General features: G+C 43.0%; 1 protein-coding gene across 1 annotated transcript in view; it reads right to left on the bottom strand.

The window, feature by feature from the left end:
* The window catches only part of cabp7a (calcium binding protein 7a), a 46,237-nt gene extending 30,730 nt beyond the window's left edge, over nucleotides 1-15,507 (bottom strand). The window contains exon 1 of the mRNA XM_033618499.2: nucleotides 14,521-15,507. Within this exon, the coding sequence (XP_033474390.1) occupies nucleotides 14,521-14,629 (109 nt within the window). The 5' untranslated portion in view covers nucleotides 14,630-15,507. The remainder of the gene's footprint in view (nucleotides 1-14,520) is intronic.
* Between the last annotated feature and the right edge of the window lie 482 nt (nucleotides 15,508-15,989).

The following is a 15,989-nucleotide window of genomic DNA, read 5'->3' as shown; positions in this document are numbered from 1 at the left end:
TCTCCAAGGTGAGGCGTGTGCATTTGTCTTCTTTAGTGGTTTTTAATGATAATCAGGGAGGCCTCTGAGGAACTTAAAAAAACTGATTTCTCTGCAGGTCCACCATCTTCCCTTAATAATAAACTTTGTTTATAAAGTAATTCATACAAGAAACGCAGCACAAAGTGCTTTACAATAAGGGCAGTATAAGCACTCAGGGCCGAATTCACAAAGGATTGCATGGCTTTTGCAGTCACTAAACCGGTAAAAATGGAGCAAACAGATACCGTCTAATTCACAAAGCACGCGCAGAGGTTGAAATGCTCCACTAACTGCGCTGCCAAGCAGATTGCGCCTCGGTGATCCGGTGTTATTTGCACGTATTTAAATGAGGTAATATGCATATATTTGGTGCAAAAATTGCCCCTTTCTATGCAAATGAGCCTCATTGTTAAACAACGTCTAATTCATTAACACCAGCGCTAATAGCCACACGCTTGTGCAGCTTGTGAGGCATTATATGATAATTTTTCTTTGGTCCTCTGCTTCAAATCATGCCATCTTCTTTTACATTCAGATGGCGTGTGTTTGAAAACTCCTATGGAACTCAGATCCCATCAGCCTTGTCAAATACGGTTTCTTTCTCCAGCTGTTGTATCTCCTGCCTGGAGTTTTGAGGTTTCGCACCTCCTCAGTCAGGACCTCAAGCTCGCGTTCTGAAAATTTCATCTTTCTCTTCCGAGCTGCCATTGTTCTGCCACGGTGTTCTTGGTGCAAAGCCAGCATTTATACTTTGCCATGTGGCTTATTGCAATCAGGGGCAAATCAGGGGCAAACTGCACTCAGCTGCCAGACTTTGTGGGCGTGTTTGTGCTGGTATATCATTAGCGCAATATCCTTTGTGAATAGGACGGAGCAAACTGCGGGTGCAAGTGAAGTGCAATTCAAGGTGCTATCAGCGGCCGCAGTTCATTCTTTGTGAATTCGGCCCTGAGTGCTTCACATGAAAATGGACAGAATGGACATAAAACAGCCAAACAAGGCAATTCAACATAAAAGGACATTTAAAACAGTTTAAAACATGCATTAACTGATTCAGAAAATCATAGAGTTGTAAAATCATAAATCATAAAATCGAGTACGATTTTAAGAGTTGCAGCACCATGAAGCATAAATACAAATTAAAAGCGTAAAAAGAATGTTTCAGACCTGTAACAGGAAGTTAGAGCTACTTTAAAGGCTATGGTCCTGATCACACAAGATGCATTTTAGCAGCTGATTTTAATGAGAATTAAGCATTTTTGCGTTGCGATGCGCCTCGCGTTTCTACACTCTAAGTGCCCGGCGTTTTTTCCGGAGTGCTCTGAACGCCTTGAGTTGAAAAAACTCTAACTCAAAGCAGAAAAACACCTCATGTCATCTCTGCCTTTTCCCCATTGTCCAATCAGATGATTTCAGAGGCGAGCCTTCTGTGGTGGTCGTGACGACAGGTTTACAGCTGGTAAACAATAGAGGAGAAACTCGTGGTAGTGGTTGCTGGATACCCAGTGCTATACGGCCCAACATAGGTTGTCTCACTGCCCCCGAGTCATCCTAAAATATGCCTGGAAACGTCCATCATGGAGGCGAAGCTCCTGGACCAACTGGTGGACTCTCCGTTTCCCTGTGACCAGCAAACTTTTTGCTCTCATCCATAACCATGGCAACAGCAAACCCTCTGCCTGTCCATTTCAGGGACTAGACAAATGAATAAAATAACTAAACAGTACACTGATTACACAGGAATGTTAGGAGGTGATGGGGTGGTTGCCTGGCAACAATAAAAAGAAAAAAAAAAAAAGCCTGCAAAACGTGTCCTGTGTGATCAGGGCCTAAAGTGAACAGATACGTTTTTAGCTTTTAGCTTTCTTTTAAAAATAATCAACGAGCTAGCCTCCCTGATATCAATACTGTAGGTAGTGTGTTCCATAGCTGTGGGGCATCCCCAGTCTTTTTCCAGCTGATACTGGGAACCTCCACTAAACCAGCAGCAGGTGATCACAGTGTTCTTGGAGGCAAATAGTTAACAAGGGAGTTAGCCATGTAGCTCGGTCTCAGTCAATGTAGAGCTTTGGAGGAGGAGCTGAAGTAAAAAGGCCAGTAAAAAGTGCGTTACAGTCAGCTTGAAATAAAGGCATGAATCAATTTCTCTACATCTTTGTCATTTAGAAATAGTCATACCTTAGCTACGTTTCTGAGGTGGAAAAATTATGTTTTGGTCGCCTTGTTAATGTGGGACTTGAAGCTTAGATCTGAATCAAGGATCACACCAAGACTTTTAACCTCTGATATAATCCAGGGAGATAAATTCCCCAGATTATTAAGCAGCTTTAAAACTCATGCAATGTTATATCACCATCCTGCGTCAGTGTTTTAAAAGATAAAAAAAAAACACAAATGCAAAGCTACCAAAGACCAATTTCTGACAGTGAACTCTGAATATGTTGCAGGCTTGATAGGCATTTTAACTCTGGAGTAAATTAACAATTACTGTAGTCAGTGCTGTGGATGCCGCATGTCTTTCTTCTTTGTTAATCATTAACAAAAGCCGTCTGAGTTATGAAATGATGTTTGCCAGGCTTGTAACATTGTCAAAGGATTTGAAAGGCAAAAAGTGGAAATGCAGTGTCAGGAAAAAAAAACACTTCATTTATTTGCTTGATTCACTTTTTTGTTACAATATTATTTCAGAGCGAGAATGCTTTGATGAAAACTGAGTTCTTTTGTGTAGGAAGGTATAAAAAGCTCTCGTCCATGTGAGAGGAAACAAACAATTTGTTTAGGGGATCCAATTTAAGGGTAAAACGAGGTGGAGGCTTTCTAAGAGAACAATAATTGAACTAATTTTGGCTTCCTCTGAGAGAGCCTCGCTACCAGCAGTCAATATCGGAAGCGAACAGGAGAGGAAAGATAAGTGTTTGGTTTTGGTAAACACATCTGGATCGTTTACACACTCCACACACGTGAAAATGAGCCAGCACATCCAAATGGTCTCAGCAGCATATGTTTTAAAATGGTCGCAGCTGACCCGCTTGGAAGTTCACCCCCACAACGCCCACTGATTCTGCACCAGCAATACGTTATGTGCATAATTTCTGTCTTGCCAAGCAGATGCCGGTGTCTTTAAATATCTTCATTTGTATTCATGTAAGTATTTCCAAAGGAATGGAAGACAACCCTCCACCTCAGGGCGAAGGAATGAGTCAATGTTTTCTGCTGCAGCTACAGTAGGAGTCGAGCAGAAACATCAAGATCGCCTCACAGGCAGTTTATGCCATTAGGAACACAGTGGTGTCAGGGTTTTTTTGAGCAGCTGTCAGTCAAAGCGATTTGCAGAGTCCCCAAAACTCTGCCAAGGGAGTGACTAAAAATGTTGAAAAAGAAGCCCCACTATCATTTGTTAAATTTTTTACTACTGAAAGAAAACTGCTTTCAAAAACAAAACCCTGTGTGGAAGTCAGAATATCTCAGTAAAATATTCTCAGATGCATATTTTTGACTCAAGGACACATGAGCAGGATAAAAAACCTCCTCAATGAGTCCTGTCGACAAGCCAGAGCGCTTAACTAGTTATTTTTATAAAGTTTTACACTCAACCGTACACCCTCGCCTTTCCTGTTTCTCTCTGACACTTTGAACTAACCCTGAACTGTGATCAAAGCAAATCACCATCAACTCAATGATCTAGACAAAGATGTTCAATGCCGCCTTTGGTGGACTGATATGACCAACTTTCTTTTCTTCTTGTTTTCTAAAGGGAGATTTATAATCATGCATTGAAGGGATAGTGCACCCAAAAATAAAAATTCAGCCATTATCTACTCACCCATATGCTGACGGAGGCCCTGGTGAAGTTTTAGAGTCCTCACATCCCTTGCAAGATCGGCAGGGGGAATGGCTAGCACACCTAATGGCAGACGGCGCCCCAGACTAATGTCCAAGAACACAAAATTGAAACCACAAAATATCTCCAACATGCTCATCCGTAGTGATCCAAGTGTGCTGCAGCCCTGACATAAAAAGTTGTTTTGAAAAACATCATATGAACTCTGTTTTTAGCCTCACTGTAGCCTGTAGCTCTGACTGCTTCTCTGTGCTCCGTGCTCACGTGTGCGCGCTCAGGGTGATCGGTGATGCACGGTCTCTGAAGAGCAGCAGTCTCGTCAGTACTGATGTCCAGATTCTCAAGTGCAGGCATCGGCAATTCCCAGTCTGAGCAGCAAAGGCTTTTCTCATCCGTTGGCATTGCTTTGCATTTGAAACAACTACACCACCAGGTTTCCAGTGCTCGACTCCGGTATTCTACGGCTGGCTGAGGGTTAGGCTCATGAGCTGCAGCGGCTGCTTCGTCCAGTAGCCTGAGTTCCATCCGTATACTCGGGCTCAAACAAATCCGGCTCAACAAAGAAATGCTGTTCCTCCTCAATTTCAAAGTCTTCAGACATGTTGGGCTGTCCTTTGCTAAAAGGAAAAAGCCTGTAGTGCAAATTATCTTTTAGCTACTGTGGTTACAGTTGTCTCCCCCTGCGGCGCACGTGTCACGTGATGTAAACACGGGTAAGCAAAGCTCATGCTTTCACTGGTCTCGCGCAAGCGCGCACACGTGAACGCGGAGCACAGAGAAGCAGTCAGAGCTACAGGCTACAGTGAGGCTAAAAACAGAGTTCATATGACGTTTTTCGAGACAGCTTTTTATGTCGGGGCTGCAGCACACTTGGATCACTACAGATGAGCAGTATGGAGATACTTTGTGGATTCAATTTTGTGTTCTTGGATGTTAGTCTGGGGTGCCGTCTGCCATTAGGTGTGCTAGCCGCTCCCCCCGCCGATCTCCGCAAGGGATGTGAGGACTCTAAAACTTCACCAGGGCCTCCGTCTGCATATGGGTGAGTAGATAATGGCTGAATTTTCATTTTTGGGTGCACTGTCCCTTTAAGGGGTCAGGGTAATGGCGGCTACAAAGATTATTCAGCTTGGCCTAATTGTCTTTTGCCCAGCGTCTTCAAGGCAGGAAATTGTTAGTGGTGAAGTTAGCAGCTCTGTGCAACATGTTCTCACTCCCACCTCGTCAAATGTGGCAGCTTGGTTAGTGGCGTACACTTCAAACGATGAAACTTTACCTCTCTAGAGTCGTTTTTGGACGTGTCGGTTTCTGCTTGTAACATGCATACGTTGCCTTTGTAACAGAGTGAATGACTTGGTGATCCCACTGGTGCACTGGTGCAATTTATTTTTACAAATGTACCTGTGTCACTGTTATGTTATTTACTGTCTTATTTAGTTGTTTGTTGTGATGTGTGTACTTGAGCTACACTGATGAGCCCATGCAGACTTCACGGATGCGTCCCAGTGCTCTGTTAGAGTCTGCTGTCTCTGGACTCGCGGTAGGTTGACTTTGGCTAAGTTCCACCAAAAATACTTTACTTTTTATGGTTAAAAGTGTGTTTTATTTGCCATAAATGTGCCATAAAAGATGTATTTGGAGCAAGTAGCTCTGCAAGTTACTGTGTATGTAACTTTATTAGCTTGTTAGAGGCAGCTAATCCAGGTGGTGTGGCTGTTTGATTTGCAGCAAGCCTTACGTGTTTTGTTTTGTTTTGTTTTGTTTCATTGCTTGCTGAGCTGCATTGTCTATGAGAGCTGGTTGCGAAGGCTGATTTTCTTGTTTCATATACACCAGTGGCGAAATAAATGCAGGTCCAAGCCAAAAAGTGACTGATAATGTGTCATTATTTAATCTACACAATGCAAGAGTACTAACCCATTACACATTTTCAAGGAAACATACATTTAAGCGCCAAAACTACTTGCTTAGGTTTAGAAAAGATCATGGTTTGGTGTTTTTTTTCACACCGGAACCACACAGCAGTCTGAAAGTCCTGTGTTTGTTTGACCCATCCATCCACCCCAACCTCTTCACCCGGGGGACATTCTTGCTCTTTATACTACGTCATTTGCTCTAAGTGTCTAATATTGACCCAGATGGGTTTATATTGAAGTTGAAGGCCCAGTTTGTTTCACAAAGACACTAAAAGGATGCCTTGTGCAGTACTATCAGAGGCAGAGGTGCGTAACAGAGCTTTGGTATTTGACAACCTGGGAATGAGAACAGGTTGGTTTGAGCGGCTTTTTTTTGGCACAGTGGTGCTTTGAGCTAAATACATGCATCGACATGCTAACATGCTAATGTGAAGCAGGTATAATGTTTAGGTCTAGTGTGTTAGCATGTTAACATTTGCTAGTAAGCACAAAATGAAGTAGAGCTGAGGCTAATGGGAATGGTTTTGCAAGTATTTGGTTATAAATCGAAGTACTGGGTTGATCTGTTGGTGGTGCTAGATGAAAACAGAGCATGCATGTACCATATGTCATTTTCCAATCCAGTAGCTGTTAGGATATTTCATTCTGGACTAAACTGGTGGACAGACTGATAGCACTTTTTCTAGAGCCAATGCCGCTAGCATTACTAAAGACATTAAGCAACTTTATGAATCTTCGTGTGCTGTCTTCTCCTTTGTAATGACACTATACAGCCATCTCCACTGCAAACCCTTGTTGCGCTCACTTCACTTTCTGTCAGAGTAAATGACAACGTAGACATGATCATTGCACGCCGATGGTCTCATATTCAGTAATAAGACAAGTCACATCTTCCCACCATCACTTATACCATAAAGCAAATGGAAGTATGTAAACACAACTGCCATAAATCCAGCTTTCAGCTTCAGTGGCTTCGATTCCATTATTCCAATCACTTCCTGTTTGCAACATCTCAGCTTCCTGTCTCCTAAGGAGAGTGACAGCTTAATCTGCGTTTGATCAGGAGACGTGGAAAACCCCATCGCTCGCCACGAGTATGAACAAATGGAGAGATAATGTCGTAGGCGGCGCTGATTTCGATTACAGCAGACAGTAACTGGGTGAGTTTAAAATGCTCCTTGAAAGATTTGTCCCTGCTGGGGCTCTCTGACAGGTTTGGCTTGGGAAACACTTTCATGTTTCCTTGACGTAATTAAGAGAAGGCTTTCATGCCAAAACCAAACACACTGGAACTGAGTGAGGCAAAAACAAATATCATAAACATGTTTATGGATATGAAACTATAGGCCAAGTTCTGGTGTACAATTTGAGGAATAGTGGATCAGAGGAAAAGGGGTTCATTTTTCAAATACATCCATCAAATATGTAAATATGGCAAATTCCGGTGTGCGCTTCTCTCTTTCTCTTCATTTGTGCAAAATATGAAATTACTGAGACTGTAATTCGTATTAAAAAAGCTCTGTGATATTCAGCGCATATCCATGATACAGAGGTTGTCTGCACACGGCTCTCAACATGGAGGTTGCTGAGCTGGCAGACAACGCCATCGCAATATCAGCAGTAACCACTGAGTACAGTGCATAGCAGCAGCATTTGGCGAGCCAGTGGGATACAGTGGACTGATTTAGCTGGTAAATTCACTATCTATCCATTTGGGAATTACTTTATCCGCTAATATTAAGAAGCAACCAACGCCAGGTCAACACAGCGTGGTTTAGTTACAGCTAGCTTGCTTGCCTGCTACATAAATACTATCTGAGCGGATATGTTAAGCCTGGTATACAGTGCGATTTTGGGCTGTCCCAGACAATGATGACAAACGTGAAAGACACGTGGTGATATCTTTGGTCATGGCTCTAAGACGGTGATCCTATGCCGCACATTGAGAGAGTCAAGGATGGCTGGTGTCACAAGTAACGTAATTCTAAACATGAATGAAATTAATTTTCCAGCCCTCTTTCAACATCATGACGGTCAGTCATGTGTTTGTCACTGTTTTGGCTAATGCGCCAACACATTCTCAGTCCAACCTCGTCACAAACCAAAATTTGGTCACAGACTTTCCATGTCCACATACGACATGCGAGGTACTCTGGGTGTGTTGGTTGTTGACATTGTGGGACGCCGTGTCAAGTTCTGCCTGTCACATGCATTGTCTTCTTTCAAAATACACTTCCATTTTCACAGGAAATGGAAAGTTCACATACAGTCTCTTTCAAAATAAATGCACTACGTCGGTATCACGCTGCGAATTGACGTATTTGTCCCTCAAAAACTAACACACGTGGTTGGGTTTAGGAAAAAAGAACAGGGTTTGGCTTTATAATCTTACGGGATGTGAACACCAGTCTCTTGGGTGAAAGTTGGTGTTTGCTGGGCCCATCCACCCCTCCCCCCAACCCCACTCGGACTATATCGCCGCCTTAACTTCCATCCTTGTCCCTCTGCGTGAAACTGAAACTATAATGCAACAAGCCAAGTATCATGCTGATGTTAATGGACGCCTTTTTTTCGTTGGTTTCCGACGCTGCAAGTCACTGCCCAAGTGCTCCATTTCGACGACTTCAGAATGAGACTGGGCTCGTTACCCAGGTGCTTGCTTGCAGTTATGGAGCTAGAGCACCACGGCACAAGCAACAGTATGCTGACTGCAGTTCACTTGACAGCCTCAGAGAGAGGTGTCAATTTTAACAAGGATTTTCTGAAAGGCACCTCCAGAACCATAAACATTTGCTTTCATAAAGAGAGAGAGACAGCTCCTGGTAGTTTCCTAATAAATTGCATACGTTCCTGTCTTTTAAGCATGAAATCCAGTGATTATATAACAGGCCAGTCATTATATTGTTCAGCTTTTTGTTGTAGTTTGCACATGTATATTGAATGGATTCATTTGCCTTAATGTCAAAATGTATTGACTTTTTGTGAACCAATTCTGTTTTCAACTTGGTCCCAAATTAATACAAATGTTTTGAGGTTTTTGGGACAACTCTCTTGAGAATCTGATGGTAACAAACGAAATTTAGGTCTAATTCATTAGAGAAATGGCAGAACACAACTCCCCTCGAGCAATCTGTACAGTTTATGTCACATATGACATAGTGAATGATCAAAAGGCAGACATAGGAATATGCATCATTCTGCTTTAGTAAAGTTTGTTTTCTGTGTGATTCTACAAGTCTAAAAATAACAAAAGTGAGAAGTGATGAAAGGGAAGCCAGAGCAGACTTGAACTGAAAGAATAAATAAACTGCACTGATCATAACCTCGTCAGAAAGATGCAAACATTCTGCTCCTGCCTTATCTTTTGCTTTGTGTCTACAGGAAACTTCTGGCGTCTGTTTACATGAGACTCGCTCTGGGGCCTGTTACAAATGCTTTAAGCTCAGCACTGGGACTATTTTGAAGCTGCTTCCAATAGGGCTGTTGTTAGGCAGTGTGGAAATGGGCTACCCACTTAATTCCACCTGCAGTGATATTGACACTGAGCTTTGTGTGTGTGTGTTTGTGTGAGTGATTTAGCGGTGGAGGAGGTCTAAACTATATCAAGCTCCCGTAATATGACCAACTGTTTTTTTTCGTCCCTCTTGTGTAGGAGGGGAAATGGAGAATATGGAGTCCAATTCAATTTATGCTCGCATCACCATACATTCAGGTACTTGCTACAAGCCCTCCACCTTCTACCACACACACATATGCACACACACACAGGCTTATAGAGCATCAGAAAAATAGCGTTTTGTTCCAATTATAGTTTTGACAGCCTTCTTGGCCGCAAAGTATGGTGCCATTGGTCCAATCCCTGGGGTGTCCAAGCCAGTAATTGAAAATCAAGTCCTTGGCTATGCGTGCCAATAGGGTTTGAGCCTCCTGTCCCTATACATGCACTCGCACACACATATTCACTAATGTGCAATTTCGTTTCGTGACAAAGCCCTGTCTCCCTGATGGCTGAGCTGATGTATGTGACACTTCAGACTTGCAGGCAATTCTCGTCCATCTCTCAGGAGACGCGAGCGGTGACGAGACACAGACTGACGCTCGAGCAGCAGAACGTCACATCTGTCAAAATCTGATTGATCAGTGCATATTGTCATTTAGATGTTATCGACCTTTGCAATATCTGCAATCCAGGAACCATGATAACATTAACCCTTTGTGTTTTGTAGAAGTTTGCTTCATAGGTGTAGATTTTGAGGGGGGAGTATTGAGAATATACATTTGTCACCCCAATAAAAACATGACAAACAAGTTATTTACACCATACATTGATGCAGAAAAGACACAAATTGGTGCATTAAAATCACCAGAATGCAGGAAATTCACTGTTTGATGCTCAAAACTTTCTGGAGGACTTCAAACCCACACCCCTGTTATTTGGGAACGTACAAAATAACAGTAATAATTTTATTTTTTTCCTTTACAAGACCACTTCTTTTCTTCTGACCTTATTAAATCTCAATATGTTAAAGTTTTAAGTGGTGGCCTATCCCTTTAACATACTCAGGCCTTGCACATTTGAAGGTAACAAAATATGGAAATGTCCAGAAAGCATTGGTATTCCATTAAATCAGGAAATAGTTCATGTTTTATATGTTATATTGAACATAATGTTTGGCCAAATGTCATTCAAAGACCAAGAAGTGTATAGTATGTCATCCTACATGGCAGGGCTGGGCAGTAAATCAAATGTCATGATGTTTTTTACCAAATACCTCGATCGTTATTGCGACAAGATTGTAGGGTTGACTATTGGTGCTTTCACAAAATATTTAGACAATGAGATTTTTGACAAATAATAATCGGTATGTGGATGAAACGACTAAGTGGATAAAGGCAAATAATAGAAGAGCATTAGGAGTCTCAAAAAACCATATCACTTAACTGTAATGCCGCCTTTAACAACAGAAAAAGATGAAAAATAAGACAATATCTAGTCACATATCACAATATCAATATCATATCAATATATTGCCCAACCCTGCTAAATAGTGATAACACTTATGTTGGGAGGTCTGACGTCTTTGTTATACTTTTTTATTCATTCATTTTCTGTAGCTGCTTATGCTGTCAGGGGTCGCGGGTGGGCTGGAGCCTATCCCAGCTGACACTGGGTGAGAGGCAGGGTACACCCTGGACAGGTCACCAGACTATCACAGGACTGACACATAGAGACAGACAACCATTCACACTCACATTCACACCTACGGACAATTTAAAGTCACCAATTAACCTGCATGTCTTTGGACTGTGGGAGGAAGCTGGAGTACCTGGAGAAAACCCACACTGATCCTAATAGATTTATTTAGAATTTGTAAAGGTGAAGTCAGCACCATGGAACATATGAAAACCCATGTTTGACAGCTAACCCTAAGCAGAAGTAATAGAAGAGTTCTGAAACATCATCAAATCAAAATCATGTTTAGATTCTCAGAAAAATAAGTTACAATTATAAAGTATCAAGCTTATGAAACAATGTTAAGCAAGTTTTGAGCTCTTGGGGTGGGTCTGATGTTCAAAAGGAGCATTAGGATCTAGGACGTTACTAAATCAGAGACTCAAAACACAGGATTGGACAGTTGAGGGTTTACTCACAAGAAAGCCAAAGAATTAGTACATCATGACAATATATAGTGTCTGCCAAACAAGCAGTATCAGTTGACACACCTTCAGCTTTCCAATACACATTAAAAGGTGTTTCCTGTCACTTAAGCGACTGTTTATCTGTAATTCAGACAAACACCTCCGAGAACAATTGCTTCTCCTTACGTGGCCAGATTCAACAGTCTATATCCAGTCTCACACAAGCTACATATTACCCCTCTTGGAGTCATCAGACCGCCATCAGTCAATTAATCAATTACCAATTTAAACAATTAACCATCAGCCAATGCATGTGAAGGCAAAAACCCAACAAACATTCACCCTCTTCTGTCAACATTAGCTGTATTTAGAATTTGTTGAGTGTCAGTTTAGCATTAATTTAGCATTTGTTCCCCACGGCCCCCTTACTGCACTAAATTCATGGTTGTAATGGGTGACCACTTTTTCCATCTTTGCACTGACTGTCACAGATTATATTGTCAACATAGGTTATTCAAAACAAAGTTTTAAATGTGAGCATGGCAAAACATCTTCAAAGTTAGTGCTTGCTTGCTCTGTGCAGTTAAAAGAAATGTACAATGAGGAGGTGCATGCGTCATACAACATGATACAGCTTGGGTGGAAAATGCTTTCTGAACCCAGCTGCTGGCTTGCAGCGCTGTCCTCCATCTTTGAGCAGCTGAGAATATGATGAGGGTGAAGGCAGGATTGTTCCCAAAAGCTAAAAGCAGACTGAGTTTTGATAACACAAGTCTTGGCACACAATAAAGCGTTTATGTAGTCACTTTTTTCTGAGCTATTAATCAACAAACCAATCAGCCCTGTCACATCTATATTGTTCCCATTTTGCGCTACATGGCAGGAAAAGCTGTGAAACCAGTTACGCTCTTGACATCAACAACAACAACACTCAATCTCCTTGGTGACACTGCCTTTAAAGTCTGCCTCCTTCACAACCTGTAAGACATTCCTCACAAGGGATCACTAATGCTCTACAACAGCTGAAAAAGCCTCTGTCACTGCTGTTAACTGTGCATTACCTCGGGCTCTCCTATTCTCTCCACAAAGCATCCCATCGCTTCTCCAGTCAAACTGCCACTATAAGATGAGCTGCAAAGCCCAAACGTCTCACTTTGTCTTGTGACAGATTGACTGCAGCGAGGCAGGCACAAGTGGATTTGACTAAGCGAAGTCAAAATGAAGAGCTGTCTGTTTATTGCACCCAAAGCTGGATAAATTAAAGTGGGAGGGTGAAAAGGAAACTGAGATTCCTCAATCTAAGCGACCAAAAGCTTCTCCTGGAGTCAGTAAAAATGACTGAAATATGAGACATCCGTCCTTTTCCTTTTTTTTCCCTCATGTGCTTCTGCTGCTGTGCGCAAAATACATTTCTGTCACGCAAGTTCTCTGTACACTGGAAATCAAGTTTGACAATAAAGCGCTTAGTGATGCAATGCTATAATCATGGGCATGACATTGTGCAAAGATCACTTCTGGCACTGACATGTTGACACTTCTCTTTTATCACAGGCTCAGTTTGTTGAATGTCAAAGCAAGAGAAAAAGAGGCAACAGAGTATAAAATACAGAGGGCAAAATGCATTCTTAAAACAGTCAGGTCTATTTTGCACCATTTTGTCTTTTCTGGATGTTTCCGAAGCTGTGTGAGCTCGGAAACAGGTGTTGAGTAAAAGGCACCAAGGCCGTCCATTGAACACCTTTTGGGAAGCAGAACCAATTCATGTTTGGCCTCTTTCACACAGCTTTTCTAATTAATATCAACCTCAACTGAATAGCATTTCCCTGCCAACCGTATTGCAGATGTGTGTGTGTGTGTGTGTGTGTGTGTGTGTGTGTGTGTGTGTGAGAGGGAGACAAAGGAGTGTGTGTGACTGTGTCATTTCAAATGTGTGCAACCCCAGGGTTCATTTCTGATTTCTCATGGGGGGGAAATTCTGCGCCAGCATCCACTGACAAGAACTCTCACAAGACTCAGCTCGCCTGTAATTCACACATATGTGTTTCAGTCAGAACCAAATAAGAAATGCATCACTTTTCAAGACCCACTGTCCAAAACATCCCTCTGCTTTGTTTCCCTAATGATGTGTGCATTATTAAGGTAACAAGGACGAGAGGTGCAGTGAACAAATCACTCAGCAGAGATACATCAGCTACCTTACAGCATCACCCCCACTGCAAACATGGCAACAGCGCAACATCTTGCTGTCACCGCGCTCACTTTGGGACTTGAGCAATGTCCCAGGGGCTGCTGCATGATAATGTGCAGATGTCGCAGGTTCACATCACAAGTGCTCCAGGCATGAATGTTCTCCAGATACCGGAAAAACTAACAGTTCAGAATAGTTGTGTCATGTGTCCGCATGCTTGTTGGAGGTGCTGCCAGGTGCCTCTGCAGTGCCGAATTTGGTGGAATTTTTAGAGAAGTTTTTTTTTTTTTTTTTTTTTGAATCAAGAAATGTTGGTTGAATCATTTAGCAGCTGTGGTGCAAAGATGGAATATCAACCCATCTGACCATCAGAAAGTCTGTGTGGACGTAATGGATTCAGTGAAATCAGGCTTCCGTGAACCAAATTTTCCACCCAGGAGCTTTTGCTTCTAGTTAGAGCCAATGCATCAGTGCTGTCCTCAAGAAGCAACGCTTTATGGCAGAGAGGCTGCAGGGGTGCCTTATTTTATGAACGAAATCAGCTCCACACTGAGGGGCGAGCATCTGCTGCAAATCTATATTTCCAATCAATGAAAGAAAATTGAAACAAGATAGCTGATCTTTGAGAAACACTGATAACAAAGTGGTGAGTATTTCTGCACACTCTTTCATACATCAAGATCAGGAAAAAGGAGGAGGGGTGGGGAGGGGGGGTGTTTGAATATGAATCTAAAACAGGCCTGTTTGGAGCTGTCATGCATCTCTATCCAGATCTCTGAGCGCTGTCCAAGGTGCTGACCGCGCGTCTGTTTGAATCAGCTCCACCGCAGGAGCCTCACACACCGCCTCTGTTAGGGGATAAACACCTCACTATAGCCTTGAGCACCCTCAGGTGCGAGCAGGTAACATCTCACCTTCAACTTCGTCTTCGGGCAGGTTCACCGGGGCGCTGTAGGAGAGGATGTCAGGGATGGTGCAGATCCCCCGGTACATCAACGTGGAGGTGACTGGATGCATCGGCATGACTGCGACCTTTGGTTGCCACCTGCGCCCTCGTCATACAGAAATGTCTACAGAGAGGAGCCCAACTTCCCCCCACGGTCGCCGAGGGAAGGAGGAAGCGAGTCCATGGATGGGGGGAGAGGGGTGAGGTGGGAGACGCTGGATACCGCAGCGTGTCCGCGGAAATCTCGCTTTTCAATGACTGGAGAGCAGGAAAAAAATGTGTGGGGGGTCTTACCTCATTGCAGTTTTATAATTTGCTTGAAAATGTCCTCATTAACACACAAAGTCAGTTCATGGAAAAACTACCTCAGGCCGAGACAATGCGCACATATATACATCACCATCAGCCAACAGGAGCTCCACATCTGATTAGTGCCGGTTATTATTGATCTCTGCCGTAAACCGATCAATCGATAGGCAGATTTGTAGGGTATCAATTCACTCTTTGTTTGTGTTTTAGTCCCGGCGTTTGTCTGCTGCGAGCAAATTCATGCATCCACTTGTTGGATACATGCGCTCACTTGACGCACTCCGTCCTCAAGATCCAGCCACCCTCATATAATCCACAGGAACGACGTGTCACACTTAAAACACTGACGGGGAAATACCTTCAACGCGTCTCGTGAAAGCGTGAAAAGATGAGCGCGTGTGTCAGGATCCTCGGAGACAATACTTGCTCGCTGGCTTTTAATTGGTCATGGGTACGGGGGCGCGTTGCGATCCAGTTGTTCCATCTTCAGTGGAGGAGTGAAGGAGTGTTTGTGTGTGTGTGTGTGTGTGTGTGAGGAAGCTCTCTGTGTGGATCTGATATGTCTCTCTCCAATCTCACCCCCCGTCACTGTGTGTGTTATGCGGGAGGGATTGCCTACACCCATACAGAGTGTGTATATGAGCAGACGTATGTATGAGGCAACACTCCCCCCTCCATCCCTGCCTCCCCCAGTGTCTCTCTTTCTGTTCAATTACTCTCCCCGTGCGCATTCCGGTTACTCACCGATGTCAGACTAAAACCATAAAGTGTGATGGATAAGCATGCATAGTAGGTGTATGGTTGACTTCCTCCTGTGCCGAGGCTATAATAAAAATAAATGTAACGCCATTTGCTTAAATTATAATCCACACAGCTGATGACCAGGTGCTTATGGTGCGTTTGAAGTTTTGCTCTGACGCAAAACTGCATCCGCGGCTGATTTAGTTAGGATGAGGTGACATACAATGGGAAGTGTTTTTATAGATTGTGAGAGTGAAAGCAGAGCTGGGGAGTGGTGGTGGTGGTGGGCTCTGACTGTCTCATCATCTCCAACTGTATGCCTTGCTGCACCACTATCTGTGCACAGAGACCCTTTGAAATGAACTGTTGTACATTTCTACTGACATG

Source organism: Epinephelus lanceolatus, chromosome 9 (genome assembly GCF_041903045.1).
Source record: "Epinephelus lanceolatus isolate andai-2023 chromosome 9, ASM4190304v1, whole genome shotgun sequence".
Classification (NCBI taxonomy): Eukaryota; Metazoa; Chordata; class Actinopteri; order Perciformes; family Serranidae; genus Epinephelus; species Epinephelus lanceolatus.
The sequence above is the reverse complement of the archived record's forward strand: the minus strand, read 5'-3'. Positions and strand labels throughout refer to the sequence as shown.